This window comes from Cervus canadensis, chromosome 26 (genome assembly GCF_019320065.1).
Source record: "Cervus canadensis isolate Bull #8, Minnesota chromosome 26, ASM1932006v1, whole genome shotgun sequence".
Taxonomy (NCBI): Eukaryota; Metazoa; Chordata; class Mammalia; order Artiodactyla; family Cervidae; genus Cervus; species Cervus canadensis.
This window is the reverse complement of record NC_057411.1, coordinates 1075372-1093575: the sequence shown is the minus strand read 5'-3', so window position 1 is coordinate 1093575 and position 18204 is coordinate 1075372. Positions and strand designations below refer to the sequence as shown.

At 41.8% G+C, this 18204-nt stretch overlaps 1 protein-coding gene across 5 annotated transcripts in view; it reads right to left on the bottom strand.

The window, feature by feature from the left end:
* DCUN1D4 (defective in cullin neddylation 1 domain containing 4) overlaps window positions 1-18204 on the bottom strand; it is a 71355-nt gene that overhangs the window by 30490 nt on the left and 22661 nt on the right. For 2 of the 5 annotated variants that reach the window (XM_043447855.1, XM_043447858.1), the window contains exons 2-5: window positions 17975-18045; window positions 17764-17803; window positions 7959-8073; window positions 4860-4951 (exon numbers count right to left, since the gene is read on the bottom strand). In XM_043447855.1, coding sequence (XP_043303790.1) covers window positions 4860-4951; window positions 7959-8073; window positions 17764-17803; window positions 17975-18045 — 318 coding nt within the window. Of the gene's footprint in view, window positions 1-4859; window positions 4952-7639; window positions 7677-7958; window positions 8074-17763; window positions 17804-17974; window positions 18046-18204 lie in introns of all 5 variants that reach the window. The other 3 variants (XM_043447859.1, XM_043447857.1, XM_043447856.1) reach the window with 3 other exon arrangements.

Here is an 18204-nt window from a genome sequence, read left to right as displayed (position 1 = left end):
CAATGGCAAATAAGAAAGAGTGAGAATGGGCACCCTCATCTCATTCTTGACTCAAACGGGAATACAGTTAGCATTTTATCACCTGGGTTTGTGTGTGCATATGGGCTTCCCAGGTGTCTCAGTGGTAAAGGATCTGCCTGCAAAGGCAGAAGACCCGGGTTCGATCCCTGGGTCGGGAAGGTCCCCTGGAGGAGGAAATGGCAATCCACTCCAATATCTTCGCCTGGAAAATCCCATGGACAGAGGAACCTGGTGGGCAACAGTCCATGGGGTCACAAAGAGTCAGACACAACTGAGTGACTAAGCACACACACGTGTGCATATACCTACATGTGCACACACATATTCATTACACAAACGATACATGAATACATTCATATGGTGAAACATTCAATAGAGAAGTCCAAGTGCAGTAAAGTAAAGACAAAGCTTGCCTTCTCTCTTCCTTACCAGGCAGGCATGTATTCTCTTGGACCATTCTGCTATGTATTTATGTACGTGCAAATATATAGTGAGATGGGGTTCTTAACTTGTTTATCCACACACACGGTTCAGACCGTACCCTGCTTTATTTTACCATCTGGTGATCTTCCTGTAAAAACACCCAGCCGATATTCTGTTCACTACTCCACCGTAGGCCACTGTGTGTGAACTCCATGTTTCATAGCCCTTATCATTCCACTACTGTAAAGTATCTGAGCTGAGATTAAAGAGCAATGATATCCGATGGAAGTATCCATCTATTTCTAGCCTGCTAAGAGGTTCCATTTGTAGGAACAGATGAGTTTTTAGTATCTACTGAAAGGACTCATTGGGAGGTGGTTACACAAAGCTGAGGGGAAAAAAAGCACTTTACAATCTTAAAAAAATTTTGTCTTTGGTTTCTATATTTTGTGATCTAAAAAAAGCCTCTTTCTCTGCTACCTATTCCTGAGCCTGGCAAGCCACCTGCCGTTTCCCTGCCTGGGCACAGGGCCTGGGGGTCTCCCAGCGGGCTGCCCCACTCACACCCCCTCCAAGCCCACCTCCCCTCCCTGTCAATGCTCATCACAGTGATGGCGGGTCTCCATTGGTCTGTTTATCACACAACAAAATGAGCTCCAGGCGCAGCACTCCGGCCGTCCACACCCACCCCACAGCCTGGCATGCAGCAGGCCCTCAGAGCTTTGCTGAGTTACACTGGGCAGTGGTGACGTTAAGTTTCCCATGCTTTTTTCTTTTTTTTCACATTTTATGCAATGCTATTGTCATATTACTTATATACACTTGCATCTGTGTATTTTATAAAAAAACAAGGTTTTTAACAGCATGGTTTCCAATAGCATGACTCATATTACTTTAATATTTTATCCTAAAAAAATTAAAATAGAGCTTATCAGTCAACATTACTTAAAGGCTACCCATAATCCTGTTATCTACAATAACTTCTCCTTTCTCCTCACTATCATTGCCATGCACACATTCAGATCTATTTGTAATCACATTGTTCACTGGGCTTATGGGTGTACCGACACTAGACTTATCATTTATCTGTAGAACGGAGCAATTTTAATCTAACAAAAGGACTTCCCAGGTGGCTCAGCAGTAAAGAGTCCTCCTGCAATGCAGAAGATGCAGGTTCCGTCCCTGGGTTGGAAAGATCCCCTGGAGGAGGAAATGGCAACACATTCGAGTATTCTTGCCTGGGAAATCCCATGGACAGAGGAGCCTGGAGGGGTACAGTTCGTGGGATCACAGAAGAATCAGACATGACTTAGCAACTAAACAACAATCTAACAAACAGGCCACTGGCTAACACAAAGTGGATTAAAAGCAGGTTTGAGGGAGATGGTCTAAAAGCTATGGAATGCCCTAGTGATATGATACTAGAGGTACATTTAGAAGGTAGATATACTGACAATAATCTAGAAGAGAGCGGTCCTCCCACTTTCACTGCTATTTTAAGCAGGGGCTCCTAACTAAATATATTTAACTTCTTCATGAGGGCCCAAGACCATCATGGTACAGTTTCCATAATCACACCACACTGCATCACTGGGGCAAACAGGGCCACACTGTCTCCTTCACCGACAGCCCACTGCTCCTGATCCCTAACCTCACTTTGGTAAACCAAAACACAGCTCTGCTACAGAACCTAATTCAAAGTAGAGATGAAGAGCCTACAGTCAGGACTTGCAGAACTTTTACAACCCACATGTGTGAGCTTCAGTGTGACTTAAATGTTGGCACTTGGGTACCTGCTCTCACCTCTTACTCTTAGATATAATACTTCAGAAGGTGAAAGCTATTAAATTATTTATGTATAGCTGGTTATTTTAATGAAAAAGAAATGAGATTCCAGCTTCAGACAGAGGTCTAAATAAGACACTCCCCCAATCTTGCCCTCAGCAACCCTTTCTAAAGTCAGAGGACTAGAGTACCACAGCACCAAAGTGAGTAAACCTATAACCAGAGAACAGGACAAGAGCCGCAGCCGAGGGAGTTTCCTTTATCAAATCTCTGAGAGTCAGAAACTAAGTTGACAGGGATTTTAAAAGGCAAGAGGCTGTATCCTAAGAGGTGCAAAGGAGGGCTAGGCTCAGGCCAAGGGAGGGCGGAGGGCGGAGGGCAGAGGGCAGAGGTCAGGGCCAGAGGTGGAGCTGAGAGCTCTGGGGAGAAGAAAGGTCCAGCTGTGTCACGGGGCTGCACCGCCAAAGCCCCTACCGCCCTGCACGCCACTCTGTTCCGGGCAGGGAGTCACCCCGAGGCGGGCGGCTGTCTCCCAGGGAACACCACCACCCACAGGGGGACCCTCATCCAGGCACGGGCCCGCAGCCTCACTCTCTGCCCCCAGACTAGCCCGCAGCGCAGCCCGTCAACCTTCCTGCGGCCCCTCACCGTGAGTTTTTCCTGAATGACACTGAACTACAGTTTTTACTCATGTGGTTGGGGTATTAAAAAATGAAAGAAGGTGCCAGGTGGGGCTTTTAGTTATTCCCAATTTCAAGTCATTTTCCTGATGAGATACCAAAAAAGGAGGGGGGTATAAAAAGAGGGAGAGCCACACCACAGAAACTTCTTGCAGTAATGAACCCCACAATGAACGACCTGGCAGGGGTCTCAAGGAACCTAAAGAATGCGGCTTAATCTTTATCCCAAATGTCACCTTTTTGAACCAGAGAAGAGCAATCAAGAAGGAAAAATTGTACTGTGTTTCCTTTTAAAGGCAAACAGAAGTGTGGCTTTCACTATGGAAAAATTTATATTTGCTTATACAGGAGGACACAACAGTATCAAAACGGCTGTGTGATGGTGGTGGGATTAAGTGTACTTTTTCTGTTTAAACTTTCCTTCTTATAATACATGTCATTACAATAAATGTGAACCAATATAAGAAAGCAAGAGATTTTCATAATCAAAGTGACAGGAACACGAGAAAATGCTCCATCACTCAGACCCAAGTACTGAACACCAGGAAACGTGCCGACTACTTTCACTAGGAACAAACTGTCTTCAAGAGAGTCATGCTTTCAAGATGTAAACGTGAGAAACAGACAAATTCTAATACTATGTAAGTGTTTACACTGTGTGTCCATTCCTGCAAATAAAACCCAGCTCAAATCAGTTCAAGTGATGAAAGAGAATTCATTAGAAAGACACTGGGGTAGCTCACAAAAATCCAAAAGACTACAGGAAATCAGGATCACATCCGTTCAAGTCTACCACCAGAAGAGAAAGAGGCTCTTCTTCCAGTTTCAATCTGAAAACCCCAGGACATTTTATCTGATGGTCCTGACCTGGGTTACCTGCAAGCCCCAGGAACAATCTCTGTGGCCAAAGAGGGCAAGACTTTTATCAGAAAAGGGTGGGGCGGGAGGAAAACACTGGCCTCAGGAAGAATTCTCATTCTGATACCCAAGAAAAGGGCATGGAAACCAGTTATGAGCAATGTCCTTCCTGTACGAGTACAAAGGCTATTAAGCTAATTAAGCTAAGAGATGCACCATGTGTTTGTCGAATGGAAAACTGGAGAAAAACACTCCAGGCAAGAGACCACTGTGAGTTAGCTGTCTTTTCTCCCGCAGGTAGCAGTGGTTTTTAAGTGGGGGTAAGGGTATAGTGGATTGTTAGATCACATGTGTGATCACATGTGTGATCTGCTCATTTTTTTTTTTCTTCAAATTAGACAACAGGCAACACATAGACCTGATTGGGGGTAGAGACTGATACTGAGAAAATCGGTTTGAAGGTCACTGGACCTGTCAAGTGCATACGCTGGGATAGAAATTTGGTGGGGAAGAGGAAAAGCAAAATAGCCTTCAGTTCAAAACTTGTCTGAAAGTTTTTCTTTTCCCCTTTTTTTCACACCATACACAGCCACAAAAACAAACCTTTTATTTCAATATTATTCAACTGGTTATAATAAACTGCAAAAATGGGATTGGTTTTAAGATATTTGAAATGACAAAACCAACACTGTCTGCCAAATGATCTTTCAAAACAGAGACACAATATAAGAAATTCCACTGCACTACACAAAGGTACAAAGCAACAACGCCTATTTTAACTTGGACGCATGAACCAAGCAGCCACCCATTACCAGCATTCTCAACAGGTTTCCTAGCAATCCAAAGTATTTCTCCCAAGTACATTTCATCTTTTCAGTTCCCTCTAGTGTTCCGAGTTCTTTGGCTTAGCTGCTGGCTATAAATAGAACCTTTGGTGATTTGTTTAACTGTGCTCCCTCTCGAAAACAGGAAGACACACATACACACAGACACACACCCCAAATTTAAAAAGCACTTTTTTAAATTCTTTAGTTTCCTCTAAAGTACTCTGCATTTTTATGAGGCTCAGCCTTAGGTGATATGATTACCTACCTGCATATTCATAGAACCATTCTAAGCACCTCTTACTTGAAAAGGCTTCTTCTTCAGTCTTTATTCTAGTTGAATCATATTTTCTATACATGCTAGAAATTGAGAAAGGAGTTTTAGAAGTTATTTAAAGATACTGAGTTTTTTTAAGTAACAAATAGTTTTTATTTTATTACCCAATCAGATACCTAGTCAATAGGTATTTCACATACATTTAGAACACTCCACTTCTTGCATCTGGAAGCATCACCTTTAATAACTATAGTTTTAAACACAGTCATACCTAGTATAGAATTAAACAGTAAGCTCTTAATACAGGTTTTTCTCCGGTGCACAAATAGCTAGTAAAAACTGAACTGAACAAGTATCTTATATACACCTTCCTACCTCTCTAGCCAGAACCAATACAGAACAATAGTGAGATGCAGGAAGAAATGTCGCTGGTGTTTTCTTCAACTCAAGACCCTAGAATTCAATCGTGTTCCTGAATTAAGTTCTCCTGATGCCCATGTCATCTGAGTCAGGCTGGGCATAGAGCACAGTCTAAGGAAGAACCTGGCAATAGTAGAGACCTCCAAGGAACTTGTTAAGCAAATGAAAAGAAATATCAAATTATGAACAAGCCTCCAGGGGACAAAACCTCAGGAAAAAGAAATACAGAGCAACCCTGGCTCCTGCCCTGCTCCTGGCGTGTCCCACCCTGTGGAACCAGTGCGGGAGCTGGAGAACTGAGCCAGCAAGCACAGGGCCTCCTCCTGTCCTGCTGTGACCCTCGTCAGGAATTCCTTATCTCACGGCGGCATGGGGCTGAGGAGCAAGACAGTCCCTACTTGGGGAGGGGAAAAGGATCAGCATCACTACAAACAGTGATTTCAACAGAAAAGTTATAAGTTTTATCCCTTATTTATATATGAACATTTATGAATACAGCTTTTACTTACGTAACATATAGTATCATACATAATTCTTTTGAAGTGAGCATTTATTCACGATCGAGACTTTCACCAGGATATCTGTATATACTGCTAATTAGAGATTCTGGGTTTTCATACCCAAAAAACCCCAAAATATGTTATAGGGTGCTAAGATACTGAAACCACAAACCACTAGTTTTGTATTTCCTCTATAAAAAGCAGACATACCGCCTGGAAACAAAGGTGGATACTGGCCAGGGGTTCAAACAGATTTGCTCTAGTCCTGGGTTTGGACATTTTTTTCTCAGCTCAAAGTCTGTAACTGGTCAATTAACTGGAGACCTATATAAGACACTGTAATGTCTGAATTACTTGACAATATTCTACATAAAAAAGGACACTGGAATAACACTCAGAAAAAAATAAATAATATATGCTACTACATGGAAGAACCTCAAAAGAACTATGCTAAGCAAAAAAAAAAGCATTTCACATAAAGGTTCATTTACGTGAAATGTTCAGAAAAGGCATATACAAAGGCACAGAAAGTGAATCTGTGGTTCCCTGGGGCTGAGAATAAGGGCAGACTGACTGTAAGCGGGCATCAAGGATCCAACTGGGGTGAGAGCTAAACTGGTTTGTAGTGATGGTTGCAAAACTCAAACTCAGTAAAAATTACTGAGTGGTACACTTAAAACTGTACACATTGTGGTATGTAAATAAAAATTTTCCAAAAAAGACCAAGAATGAAACTCAACTAAATCATCCAGCTATAGAATTAGCTCCCCATGCCCTGGGTGACCAATGAAATGCTATCAATGAGAGTACCTCACACCTTTCTGCAACTCAACTACCAGTTTTTTTGTGTGTATTAAAACACTGTATTTTAATGAAAAATAATTCTAGTTTTAAAAATAAGAAGAGGGGCATTATTTTACATTTTTGCAAATGCTTTAAAAATATGGCTTTATATTAGACTGTTCAGTTCTCATTATCTGTTTCTACATTCAGATTGTTGAGATATACTGTTCTGGTTGAATTAGTGAAGAAAATTCAGCCTTGTACAGACTTTAAACTGGCTTTATCACACTAGAAGAATTTAGACCCCAGTGAAAAAATAGTAAGTGATACATACAGTCATGCTATGTGATAATCAGAATTTAACAATTCCTTGATAATCATATCTGTACCACCAAATGGTCAAGGAGCTTGGTTTCATAAAGCTGAATCACTGGTCTAAACTGTGTTGGTGATTATCTTCTAAATCACAGCTACAGTTTTTTCAAATACTTTCCACTCATTTGAGATAGGAACAGTGACACGATTTTCATGCTCTCAGAGTCCATCTCTCTAACCCTGTAAGACTTGTAGTATATGAAACATCACAATGAGAAAGAAGCAGAAAGATCTCAACTGATCCCTCTGATTATCAATATGGCAATTCAGGCCACATCAGTGAAGTGAAATGACCTACAGAGCCAGAATGGAGGAAGATAGGAAAAGGCAGAAAAGATTAAAACTATGATGTCTGTTCATTGTTTAAAAAAGAACAAAAGTGGCCATTAAAATCTGGCTGAAACAGTAAAGATGCCTAAAATAAGCCAATCTAACAGACCGCGGGAGTTACCGAAATTAGCAGGTCACTTGTCTGAAAGAGAAGTGGTCTCAACAGTCTTGTTTTCATGGCTCCTAACAAATCCTCACTCTTCAGAGAAGGAATGTCAGCTCAGCTAATATTCCAGGCAGGCTCAGAACACTGGGGGACAGGCAGCTCCCTTCAGCCACGTGGCCCAGGTCCTTGCAAAAGCAGCTACGGGAATCCTGCTCCTGTTGCAGGTAGCGAAACCCTCTTAAAGAACAGATACATACCAATCCTGAGGTCCTCAACAGGCACAGACAGCAAGCCCTTAAAAGGAAAGAAAGAAACTCTACACCAGTTTTGGTGGATCAATGGACTAAGATAAAACTTGAAATTTCTAAGAACCCAGATTACCTAATTTGTTTTTATTTCATGAACCCACTCATTAAGTATCACGAAATAATTACACTTTGAAAGTATGCCTATCAGAACCAAAACAACATTCCAGTTGGTATTCGTGTACTTGGAAGGTTCACACTGGGCTCATGGATCAATGTGCCTCTTTGGCACGTATGCCATCAACGTGGATCCACTGTCTCTGCAACGTACCTATCGTGTCTACTTTTCTTGGCAGATAGATCATCTCCAGAAGCAGGTCTTCTCTTTTTCCTCGGCGGCATCACTTTACTAAAGCAGTCTGAAGAACTGCAAGACCGCAGACTTCCTACAAGACACAGTGAAGAGCATAAAAGTAAGGACTGCCACATTGAAACCCTTCTGAACACCACCACTGAATGAAGAGCTTTCACAGTTTATGCTACAAAGGGTTTATATGTCACCTGTAAATGCTATAAGGTGAAAATATGGTTTTTAGTTCCTCTTTGAGAAAACGTTACACACACAATTTGGATTTCGGGCAAAAGCCTGATATGATCTTCAGCAAAATTTCCACAGAACTTTTTAGTTTGTTTCACCACTTAAAGAAGATTCTTGTCTTTTGGTCAGGGTTCTCTGAGACATAGCTTCAATTTGGTAAAAGATATTAAAAATGTAACACCATCACAGTACACCTGTTGAGACCTTACCATATGCCAGGCCCTGCTCTTAACACTCACATGTATGAACTCACTTAATCTCATGACAAGTTTACGAAAACAGAATAATAATGCCTACATAGATAAGAAAATGGAGGCAGAAAGAGGTCAGGTAAGTGGCAAAACTGGAATTCAAACCCAGACAGTCTCACTTCAGACTGTTTTAAACCATTGTAAATTAAAAGACAATTACAACCCCATCCTGGCACAAGTACTGTGTCATTGGTTCCCACAAGAACCCTGAATGAATACGTGTAAATCTATTGCTGATTCATGTCAATGTATGACAAAACCCAAAAAAATAAATAAATAAATAAGAAATAATTAAAAAAAAAAAAAAACCCTGAATGACACGCAGGGCAGAGATAATGATCTCTACTGACAGATGGGAAAAGCTAAGGATCAGGCATTCAAGAGACGTCCCAAGGTCTTGGAAATGCTAAGCGGTGAACTCTGGACGGCATTCTGCTCACCCGCCAGGGCCTTGGTCAGAGGCTGGCCCTCAGAGAGCCAGGCACTAGGGGCCGGGTGCCCTGCACTCCGGGCGTGAGCTCCGGCTCCTCACCTGCTCATGTGGCTTGGGCAGTCAATGACCTATCCTGGGTCTCTGGTTCACCATCTGAAAATGAGACCTTCTCAGGAGTGTTCTGAGGTAACTCCTCAGGAGTGTTCTGAGGGAAAAACACCCACTCAGCAAGGGCTCAGGTGCCAAGCGTCACGTGTAGACAGATGCTGGGAACTGAGTTTCACAAAAGAGATATGCGCTCAGGCCAGAGTTCCACGTTTACCTGATCCTTACAACCACCCTACGATGGAGGGCATCCTTAGCATCCCCATTCTTACACATAAGGAAACTCAGGCAGAGCGATGAAGCAGTGGCTGGAAAGCAGCAGGTGGGACCAAGGATGGAACCCAGGCGTCCCAGGAGCGAGGCCCTGGCTCCCTGCCACCGCTCACTGCCACTGTCTCAGGGCCACGGCAGCAGAGGCTGAGAAGCAGGGGACCGAGGCCAGAGCCTGGGAAAGGTCAAAGTAGCTCAGTCGTGTCCGACTCTTTGCAACCCCACTGACTGTAGCCCGCCAGGCTATTCTGTCCATGGAATTCTTCAGGCCAGAACACTGGAGTGGGTACCTGTTCCCTTCTCCAAGGGATCTTCCCAACCCAGGGATCAAACCCAGGTCTCCTGCATTACAGGCAGATTCTTTACCATCTGAGACACCAAGAAAGCCCAAGGATACTGGAGTGGGTAGTCTATCCCTTCTCCAGATCTTCCCAACCCAGGAATCGAACTGGGGTCACCTGCATTGCAGGCAGAGTCTTCACCAGCTGAGCTACCAGGGAAGCACATAGAGCCTGGGGGAGTGTGGATGTTGGGGACTGGGAAAAGAAGATGAGGACCTGGGTGGGGAGAAAACCTGGGTGAGTGTGCTGTCCTCCCAGAGGCTTGAGGAGGAGGAGTGAGCTAGGCAGTGGGTGGGGGCGGGGCAGGCAGCAGTAAAAGGCAGCAGCAAGGGGTGGAGGCGGAGGGGTGAGGCTGGGGAAGGGACCCAGCAATCTGCAAAGCAGGGACAGCTCTTTGCAGAAGGCTGTTCAGAACGCAGGGAGAGAGATGCCAGTAGCTAACGGTTCCAACCTGAAAAGAACAAGGGCAGGGACTGGAACCTAAATCCTGGACACACTCAGGCTTCCACCTCCAGGCAATGTGCTTTAGGAAGAGGCCAGCCAAAAGCACCTCTCCTGAAACAAACCAGGACAGTGGCGCCAGTGAGCGGGGGTCCAGCACTGGCTGTTGGAGCCGGCTGGCTCCTCAGTGCACAGGTGGAGCCCCCCAGGCTGGAAAGATGACCCTCGGCCACCCTTCCCGGAGCTCAACCAGGGTGGGGGTTGATTCTTCAGATTCTTCAGACACTAGACAGCCTCACATCTCTCTCACAACAGTAGCAAGAATAGCAAGAAGAGCCAGAGCAAGTGTCGCCACCATACATACCCATCCGTCCTCCCTGCGAACCCAGTCCTGTTTACCCTGACACCCCAGGAGGAGGTCTGAGGGGGGCAGAGCCCCCGGCTTTTGCAGACTGCCACCAGGCAAGATTTATTCTTGTCCAGTAGTGCCTCGGGGTGGGGCTCGCAGAACTAGAGTGTGACCCAACTTGCCAGAAAGCCTGCCACGCTTCTCGGAAAGGAGCAACTTGAGGTTTGCTTCTCCCTTTTGGATGCGCAGGTGTGAAGGACAGACACTGTCCCCCGGCACCGGTCACAGTCACGCTCTGAGCACTCAGTCCGGCAGTGACCTCCCCCTCCCACCAGTGTTCACAGAACACAGGAAATGCACACCTCTCCCCAGCCTGGGGGAAGACGAACATCATTTAAAACAATGTTTCCACCAATATTCACCAGTAAGATCTGATCCACCACCAGCTCCTTTACCGTTGCCTCTTCGTGGAAACACTGCCATCATAAATAAGTTAACTAACTTTCTCAACTTTCTTCTTTTTTTTTTCTTACTAATGAATGCTTTCTGTTAAAGTTTCACAAATCACTTTTCCTGGCATAAAACGTATTCATATTTTAGCCCCAAAGCATCTCAAATGTGGCATTTTGTTCTTTTACTTATTCACGTGGCCCCCATTTAGATGTCTCTGCTCGAATCATGGGCGTAAGCAAGTGACTGTCAGGAGCCGTCCTTCACAATGCAACAGTGTCTGTTCATTCCTGATGCCTGCTACAGCTCAGGCACCTACTGGCTCCTCGACCCTCTCACCCCCACCTCCCAGGACGAATGTGTCCAACTCACATCCCAGAGAAGTCAGAGAGGACAACACAACACAGCTCTACAGGCAGAATCCCGGAACTCGATGACTTCAGCTTCAGGCTAGCTCAAAAGCAACTGTTTAATGCTGAAGAAAACAAGCTGACCTAAAATAATTTGGGGACATGAACCAAGTCAACAGAAACATATAGACAGCATGCAACTCAAGACGGGGTAGCCCCAAGCCCCCAGTATGGCTTCAGGGATCCCACCTGAGCAAAAGCAACAACTCAAGATTTTTAAGTCCATGCACCAAAGTACATCTGGGCTTGCAGGGTTCTGTCTGGTTCACCTGTGCAGACAGAGCTAATACAGTATCATTATACAGTGGTAAGGTATACATATCCTAGAGGAGACTCTGAAGAAACACTTGTGGAATAAATGTGTTCCTAAAACATTTGTAAATCAAATTCTGCTAAGAAGTAAGGACATTTCCAGAGGTTGAAACACCTATGAATAGGTAATACACCACCATTTCAGATTTTTTCGCCCATTTATCAGTTAAGACAAGTACTTGGCTCAAGTATCCTGGCAGGTAGGATTTTTTTTTTTTTTAAACACAAATATTTGAGAATGTTTGCTTCTTAAAATAACTCTGTGATGTCTTTTTATAATCAAGACACTTAAATCCAAATGAATGGTTCACAAATTTGTATTTATCGGTATCATTAAATTTAGACTTTACTGCCTCAGAACTTGAATCACTTAATCTACCTGAATTATACTTATTTTACACTGAAAATTTAGTAAGCAAATAATATAAACAAGAATCTTATGGAATGTTTATCTGTTTTAAAGAAGCTTTAGCTATTTTAACCTGCTACAAGTATGCACTTAGGTACAAATAATCTGCCATTATCGGTAAAGAGGCAAAATATTAAGGCTGATGTTTTCAATTAATAACTACAAAGCACTTTCAAAGTTATCATCACAAACCTGAGAGGTATTATTACCACCCCAATTCGACATATAAGAAAACTGGTCAGTAAATTGAGCTCCTCAAAGTTCCTATTCAATAAATAATTAACAAATAAAAGCTAACTAACCCACAAATTCATTTGAAATGATCAGAGTTAATACTCTGGTTTCTCTTCCAATCATATTATAGCCTTTTTGGAGGGAAATGATCAGAGTTACAAGTTTCCAACGTTTGCCAATCATGCATCATTGACTCAATGGACAAAAATTTGAGCAAACTCCAGATCATGAAGGACAGGGAAGCCTGGCGTGCTGCAGTCCATGGAGTCAAAGAGTCGGACACGAATGAGCAACGGAACAACAGCAACAACAAAGAAAAAAGAGGAAAAAAGAAGATTTTAGGAATCCACCTTAAATCTCATTAGAAACGTTTGGCAGGCACTTACGAAAAAGGAAAGGCCTTTTTATTATAATAGTAAAGAAGTAGGAAGATGAAGGGATGAATAATCTCAACTAGTAATCCCAAACTATGATTCAGGCTCCTTCACATTACAGTGACAGGCATTCTGGTGTTCAGTCTGCAATATCTCTCCATTAGATAGACAGTGACTCTGAAACCCTCCCCTCATTAGAAACACTTTTGATGCTGAAGTGTTTGTATGATCCTTAGGAAGACAACAGAAATTGTTTCTATTTTTTAACCAAAGGTTATGATTGAGTTCAGGTTCATTTCTTTTTGGTTCAGTGTTTAAGGAGAACAAATAAATTAGGCTATTAACTGACCATATTTTCAAATAAATCTGACCGTATTTTCAAATAAATCAGTCAATGAATTGTAGCTCTTCTTCTAACATTAAACAATTAGAAATACTGCAACATTTTAAACATATCTAATAGTTGGTCCCAGAAAAATCAATTTTAAACAGCAAACTGAGTTCACCTGGATCAAACCACAAAGCCTTTTAATGCCTATGCAGCTGGCTGTTTTCATAATAATTTAACTAAGTATGTTATTCCTAATAAATGCTATCTAAGTAGCTGCTCCGCTACTTTTTTAATTTAATCATTTTGCTTGTGGGCCTCAAGTTAAAAAAAGGTCCTGTTCAGGAATTAATTCTCCTACGACATATTAAATTGTGCGTCCAGTTTCATCCTCAAATAAGAGCTCTATACAATTAGAGATCTTTTTCTGACTTTTCCAAACTTAGTATAAATGCATGTTCCAATACAAAAATCTCACTATCGAATTTTCATTATGAGTTTGTTGTATCATATAACCTTGACTCACTTAATAACATTTTATATGTTCATTCCGCCACTTCAATAATTTTTATATAGCTTTTTCACAGAACAATTTCACAAAGGTATAGTCATTTAAGTTGATAAATGCAAGTGTGCTCAGTCGTGTCCGACTCTTTGCAACCCCATCGATTGTAGCCCACCAGGCTCCTCTGTCCATGGAATTTTTCAGGCAATACTGGAGTGGGTTGCCATTTTCTCCTCCAAAGTTGATAAATAGGTTGTATTTTAAGACATCTTATCAGTATCAAAATATTTTATTTCATTTTCTTAAACACACCACTGAACTACTTACTTGCTTGAGTAAAACTTCAGTGTCCAAGTGTGCAATTTTTATCCTACTATTAAAGACCAAAAAATTTCCTTTCCTTTCTCTCTAAACAATACGACTTCCAACATCTATCATCCTCCCTCACTATTATTATTACTATTGGTCCTCTCTGGCTTTTTAAATTCAGGCCCACTATTTTGGGCTGTTTCTCCAATACTAATGTACACTCTCTCCCCTTTTCCTTTTTTGGTGGTAAGAAGACTGAAAGAACCAAAGAAAAGTATTAAAAGAAAGAGAGGAGAAAGATACTGGCCTCTTGCACTTGGTTTCGCTCTTCCATATACAGTTGGTATAGAAATTGCTCAGTCTACCCTTGAACGAAGAGATTCAAAGAGGCACTACAGTGATTAACTTTCCCACATTTCCAAACATCACAGATTTTATGTTGTTTAATTTTTCAAGTATGCTCTGTCAGATATGATAATCACAAGTGATGCTATAACCAGATGGGAAAATGTTAATGAAATGGACTACTCTAAGAAATTACCAATGCTAGCTGACATGGACTGGCACATATGAGGTACCAGACACTGCACCAGCAAGTCATGTACCAAACATCAGACACATCCAATGTCCCCAAGGGCAAAAGAAGAGGTGCAAGGCCAAACACACTCTCCACTTTAGTGTTCCTGAATTATAGCCCCCAGTTATTAAACTGCCACGTTCAGGTTAAATATTTAAATGTGACATTACTATAGTAACAATACTCACTTAAATCCAAAGTTCAACATTAACTAAATAATGTACAAGATGCAAACTTAGATGCTTCATTATCATAGCCAAGGGAAAGACAGCCGAAACTCTCTACCAACAAAAAATTCAGTTTTAAAAAACCAAAACAACTATCAAGTTTAAAAGATCTCCAGTGCCTACCAATGTATTTTTCCAGAATAAGAAGACAGAAATGTGCTTTTTCTTAACTATTAGAACTGGCCCTGAAAATTATATTCAGCATTATTGGTAGTAGCTAAAAGTTAAACACACTTAAGTGTGCATCAACAGAAACACATTATGATATAGTCTCAAGATAGAAAATCATGCAGTCATTAAAAATAAAGCTTCATAAATGTGCTATAAAAAGATCTCCAAGATACACTGAGTGACAAAAACAAGAGGCATATATAAATGTATACTTGTATTTGGGGGAAAATATATCATCATTATCATTTGGGAAACAAATACAAGAATATAAGAGTTGTCTCTGGAGAGTCAAGGGTGTAGTACTAGAGGGGGATGGGAGCTGGGGCTCATAAAACTAGATGGCAACCTTTGCTTTTTTATACTTTTGAGACACTTCTTTTAAAATCATGTGCATATCACTCATTATCAGAGAAATGCAAATCAAAACCACAATGAGGTACCATTACACGCCAGTCAGGATGGCTGCTATCCAAAAGTCAACAAGCAATAAATGCTGGAGAGGGTGTGGAGAAAAGGGAACCCTCTTTCACTGTTGGTGGGAATGCAAACTAGTACAGCCGCTATGGAGAACAGTGTAGAGATTCCTTAAAAAACTGGAAATAGAACTGCCATATGACCCAGCAATCCCACTCCTGGGCATACAAACTGAGGAAACCAGATCTGAAAGAGACACGTGCACCCCAATGTTCATCGCAGCACTGTTTATGATAGCCAGGACATGGAAGCAACCTAGATGCCCATCAGCAGACAAATGGATAAGGAAGCTGTGGTACATATACACCGTGGAATATTACTCAGCCATTAAAAAGAATTCATTTGAATCAGTTCTAATGAGATGGATGAAACTGGAGCCCATTATACAGAGTGAAGTAAGCCAGAAGATAAAGACCAATACAGTATACTAACGCATATATATGGAATTTAGAAAGATGGTAACGATAACCCTATATGCAAAACAGAAAAAGAGACACAGATGTACAGAACAGAATTTTGGACTCTGTGGGAGAAGGTGAGGGTGGGATGTTTCGAGAGAACAGCATCGAAACATGCATATTATATAAAGTGAAACAGATCACCAGCCCAGGTGGGATGCATGAGACAAGTGCTCGGGCCTGGTGCACTGGGAAGACCCAGAGGAATCGGGTGGAGAGGGAGGCGGGAGGGGGATCGGGATGGGGAATACATGTAAATCCATGGCTGATTCATGTCAATGTATGACAAAAATCACTACAATATTGTAAAGTAATTAGCCCCCAACTAATAAAAATAAATGGAAAAAATTTTAAAAAATAAATAAATAAATAAAATCATGTGCATATACTGTTTTTAAAATTATTAAGGAAATGGTTTTTGACTGTCCTGACCTAGGCTTACTAAAACAGAAAGATCAGGTGAAGGGACCCTCACCTGTGGCCTGGCCTTCTAAAACACACCTCCTCTTCTCTCACTCCTTTCCCCGGAAGGAGGAGTGTCTGATCTAATTGGTAATGGGGGGCACGGGAACTGAGCAGAGGGCCCAGCCCCTTCTGAACGCCCCTTCAGCCCAGCCTGCCGGCAGAAGCTGCTACCCCTCCACTGCCCTAAGTGGGGGGTTGGAGGTGGGCCAGGCACGCGGTGCTCTACAGGCTACGGCAGTGATTGTGTGCGAGGCTGTCTAATGCAGGTGAAATACTGAAGAGCTTCTGCATTTCTGCTGTTCATCTCAGCTGTGTTTTCCAACACAACTGTTAGCTCAATATCCATCTTATTATGCCTAATTTTCAACTGATCCTGAATCAGTCTGGAGGGGAAGGGTAGGGAGTTCTACATCCCAACAACCTCCAAGGTAATTTTTTTTAATAAAATTTAATTTAAAAAAAAACCTGATGCTATATAGTATATACACTATGAGCTCACCAATGCTAAAAAAAAAAAACAACAACAAAACACTACTCTACTACTATAAAAACACATGCAGGTACAAAAATATCCGAAGGAGTAAGTATTAAAACAGCATACTGAAGGAGGGTTTTTCCTTCATTTGCTTTTGTGCTATTCTCTAACAAACTAACAATTCTCTAACAAGCATGTGTTCATATATTACTGTGGTAACTTTCAGAAACTTTAAAATATATTTTAATAACTATCACTGGAAGTTATCCTAACTATAGATCAAGTGCAAGTTTCTGAACTTTGTGATCATCATGGTTTAAAGAAGTGGTTCTCAAAGTGTGATCTCCAGACCAGCTCCATCAGGATCACACGGCAGCTGGTCAGAAATGCAAATTATGGGGCCCTGCCCCAAAGCTCTGGAGGCAGAGCCGAGCAACCCGTTGAAACTAGCCCTTCCCTCCGCCGTGATTATAATGCCAGCTAGAGTTTGAGAACCACAGGGCTAGAGAATTGTTTACAATAATCCACTTTCAATTTTCCCAGTCATAAATCCTCAAAGTGAAAGAAAGTGTTAGTTGCTCAGCTTTTGCAACCCCATGAACAGTACCCCGCCAGGCTCCTCTCTCCATGGGATTTTCCAGGCAAGAATACTGGAGTGGGTAGCTATTCCCTCCTCCGGGAGATCCTCCCAACCCAGGGATCAAAACCAGGTCCCCCACACTGCAGGCGGATTCTTTACCATCTGAGCTACCAGGGAAGCCCACAAATCCTCAGGACCCATACAAAACACACAGACACACTCCTATCTCCCTATCAACTCATTTTATATCTCAAGTCAACAAGCATTTATGGAAAACCTTTCAAGCGGCACTACTTTTTAGTATAAGCTAAAATACTTTAGTAATGATTATCTTCAAACCACTGGGGAACCCCCAACCCCATTAAAGGAACTGAAGTACTCCGTCATAAACCAGAGCCCTAGAACACATCTCCTCCTGGGAAGGAGCTGAGGCATGGCTGCCGCTATACATCTGAGAAAGATCCTCAACCAAGGAACAACTTGCTAATGGGATGTATTATAACAACATGGAGTGTTCTCAGCTAGTGCTTCTCCTTCATAACTATTAGGAAGTTTATTGAAAATTAAGAAGTGATAGCATTTATAGATACCTGTTTGGTGATCGTCTTGGCCAACGTCTTCTGTTAGATTCTGCAAGAAATATGTTCATTATTACCAAGAAATCACACACCATACAGCAAGTTTTAAAATTCAATATTTTCATAAACAGCTGATATCTTAATATCCGTAATCTAAATTCTTATCAAATACACTTAAAACAACTGAACAGCTGGTAGTTTTGTCTTTAAAAAATTGACTTACTAGCTTATTAAGGGTGTGGTAGATCTTATGAATATTTGCCAGTGTTGAGAGATGAGAGTTCAGCTGAAAGTCTTTAAAAGAAAAAGGGGAAAAAGGGGAAAATTCAGTGTCATTTATTTCCCATACTGCAAAAAGACTATTAAAAAATAAAGCTCAAAAGTGGAAATAAATGTTCTGATACAATTGAATACTATTGCCATTATATTTGATACTTATTAAATAAGATGCAA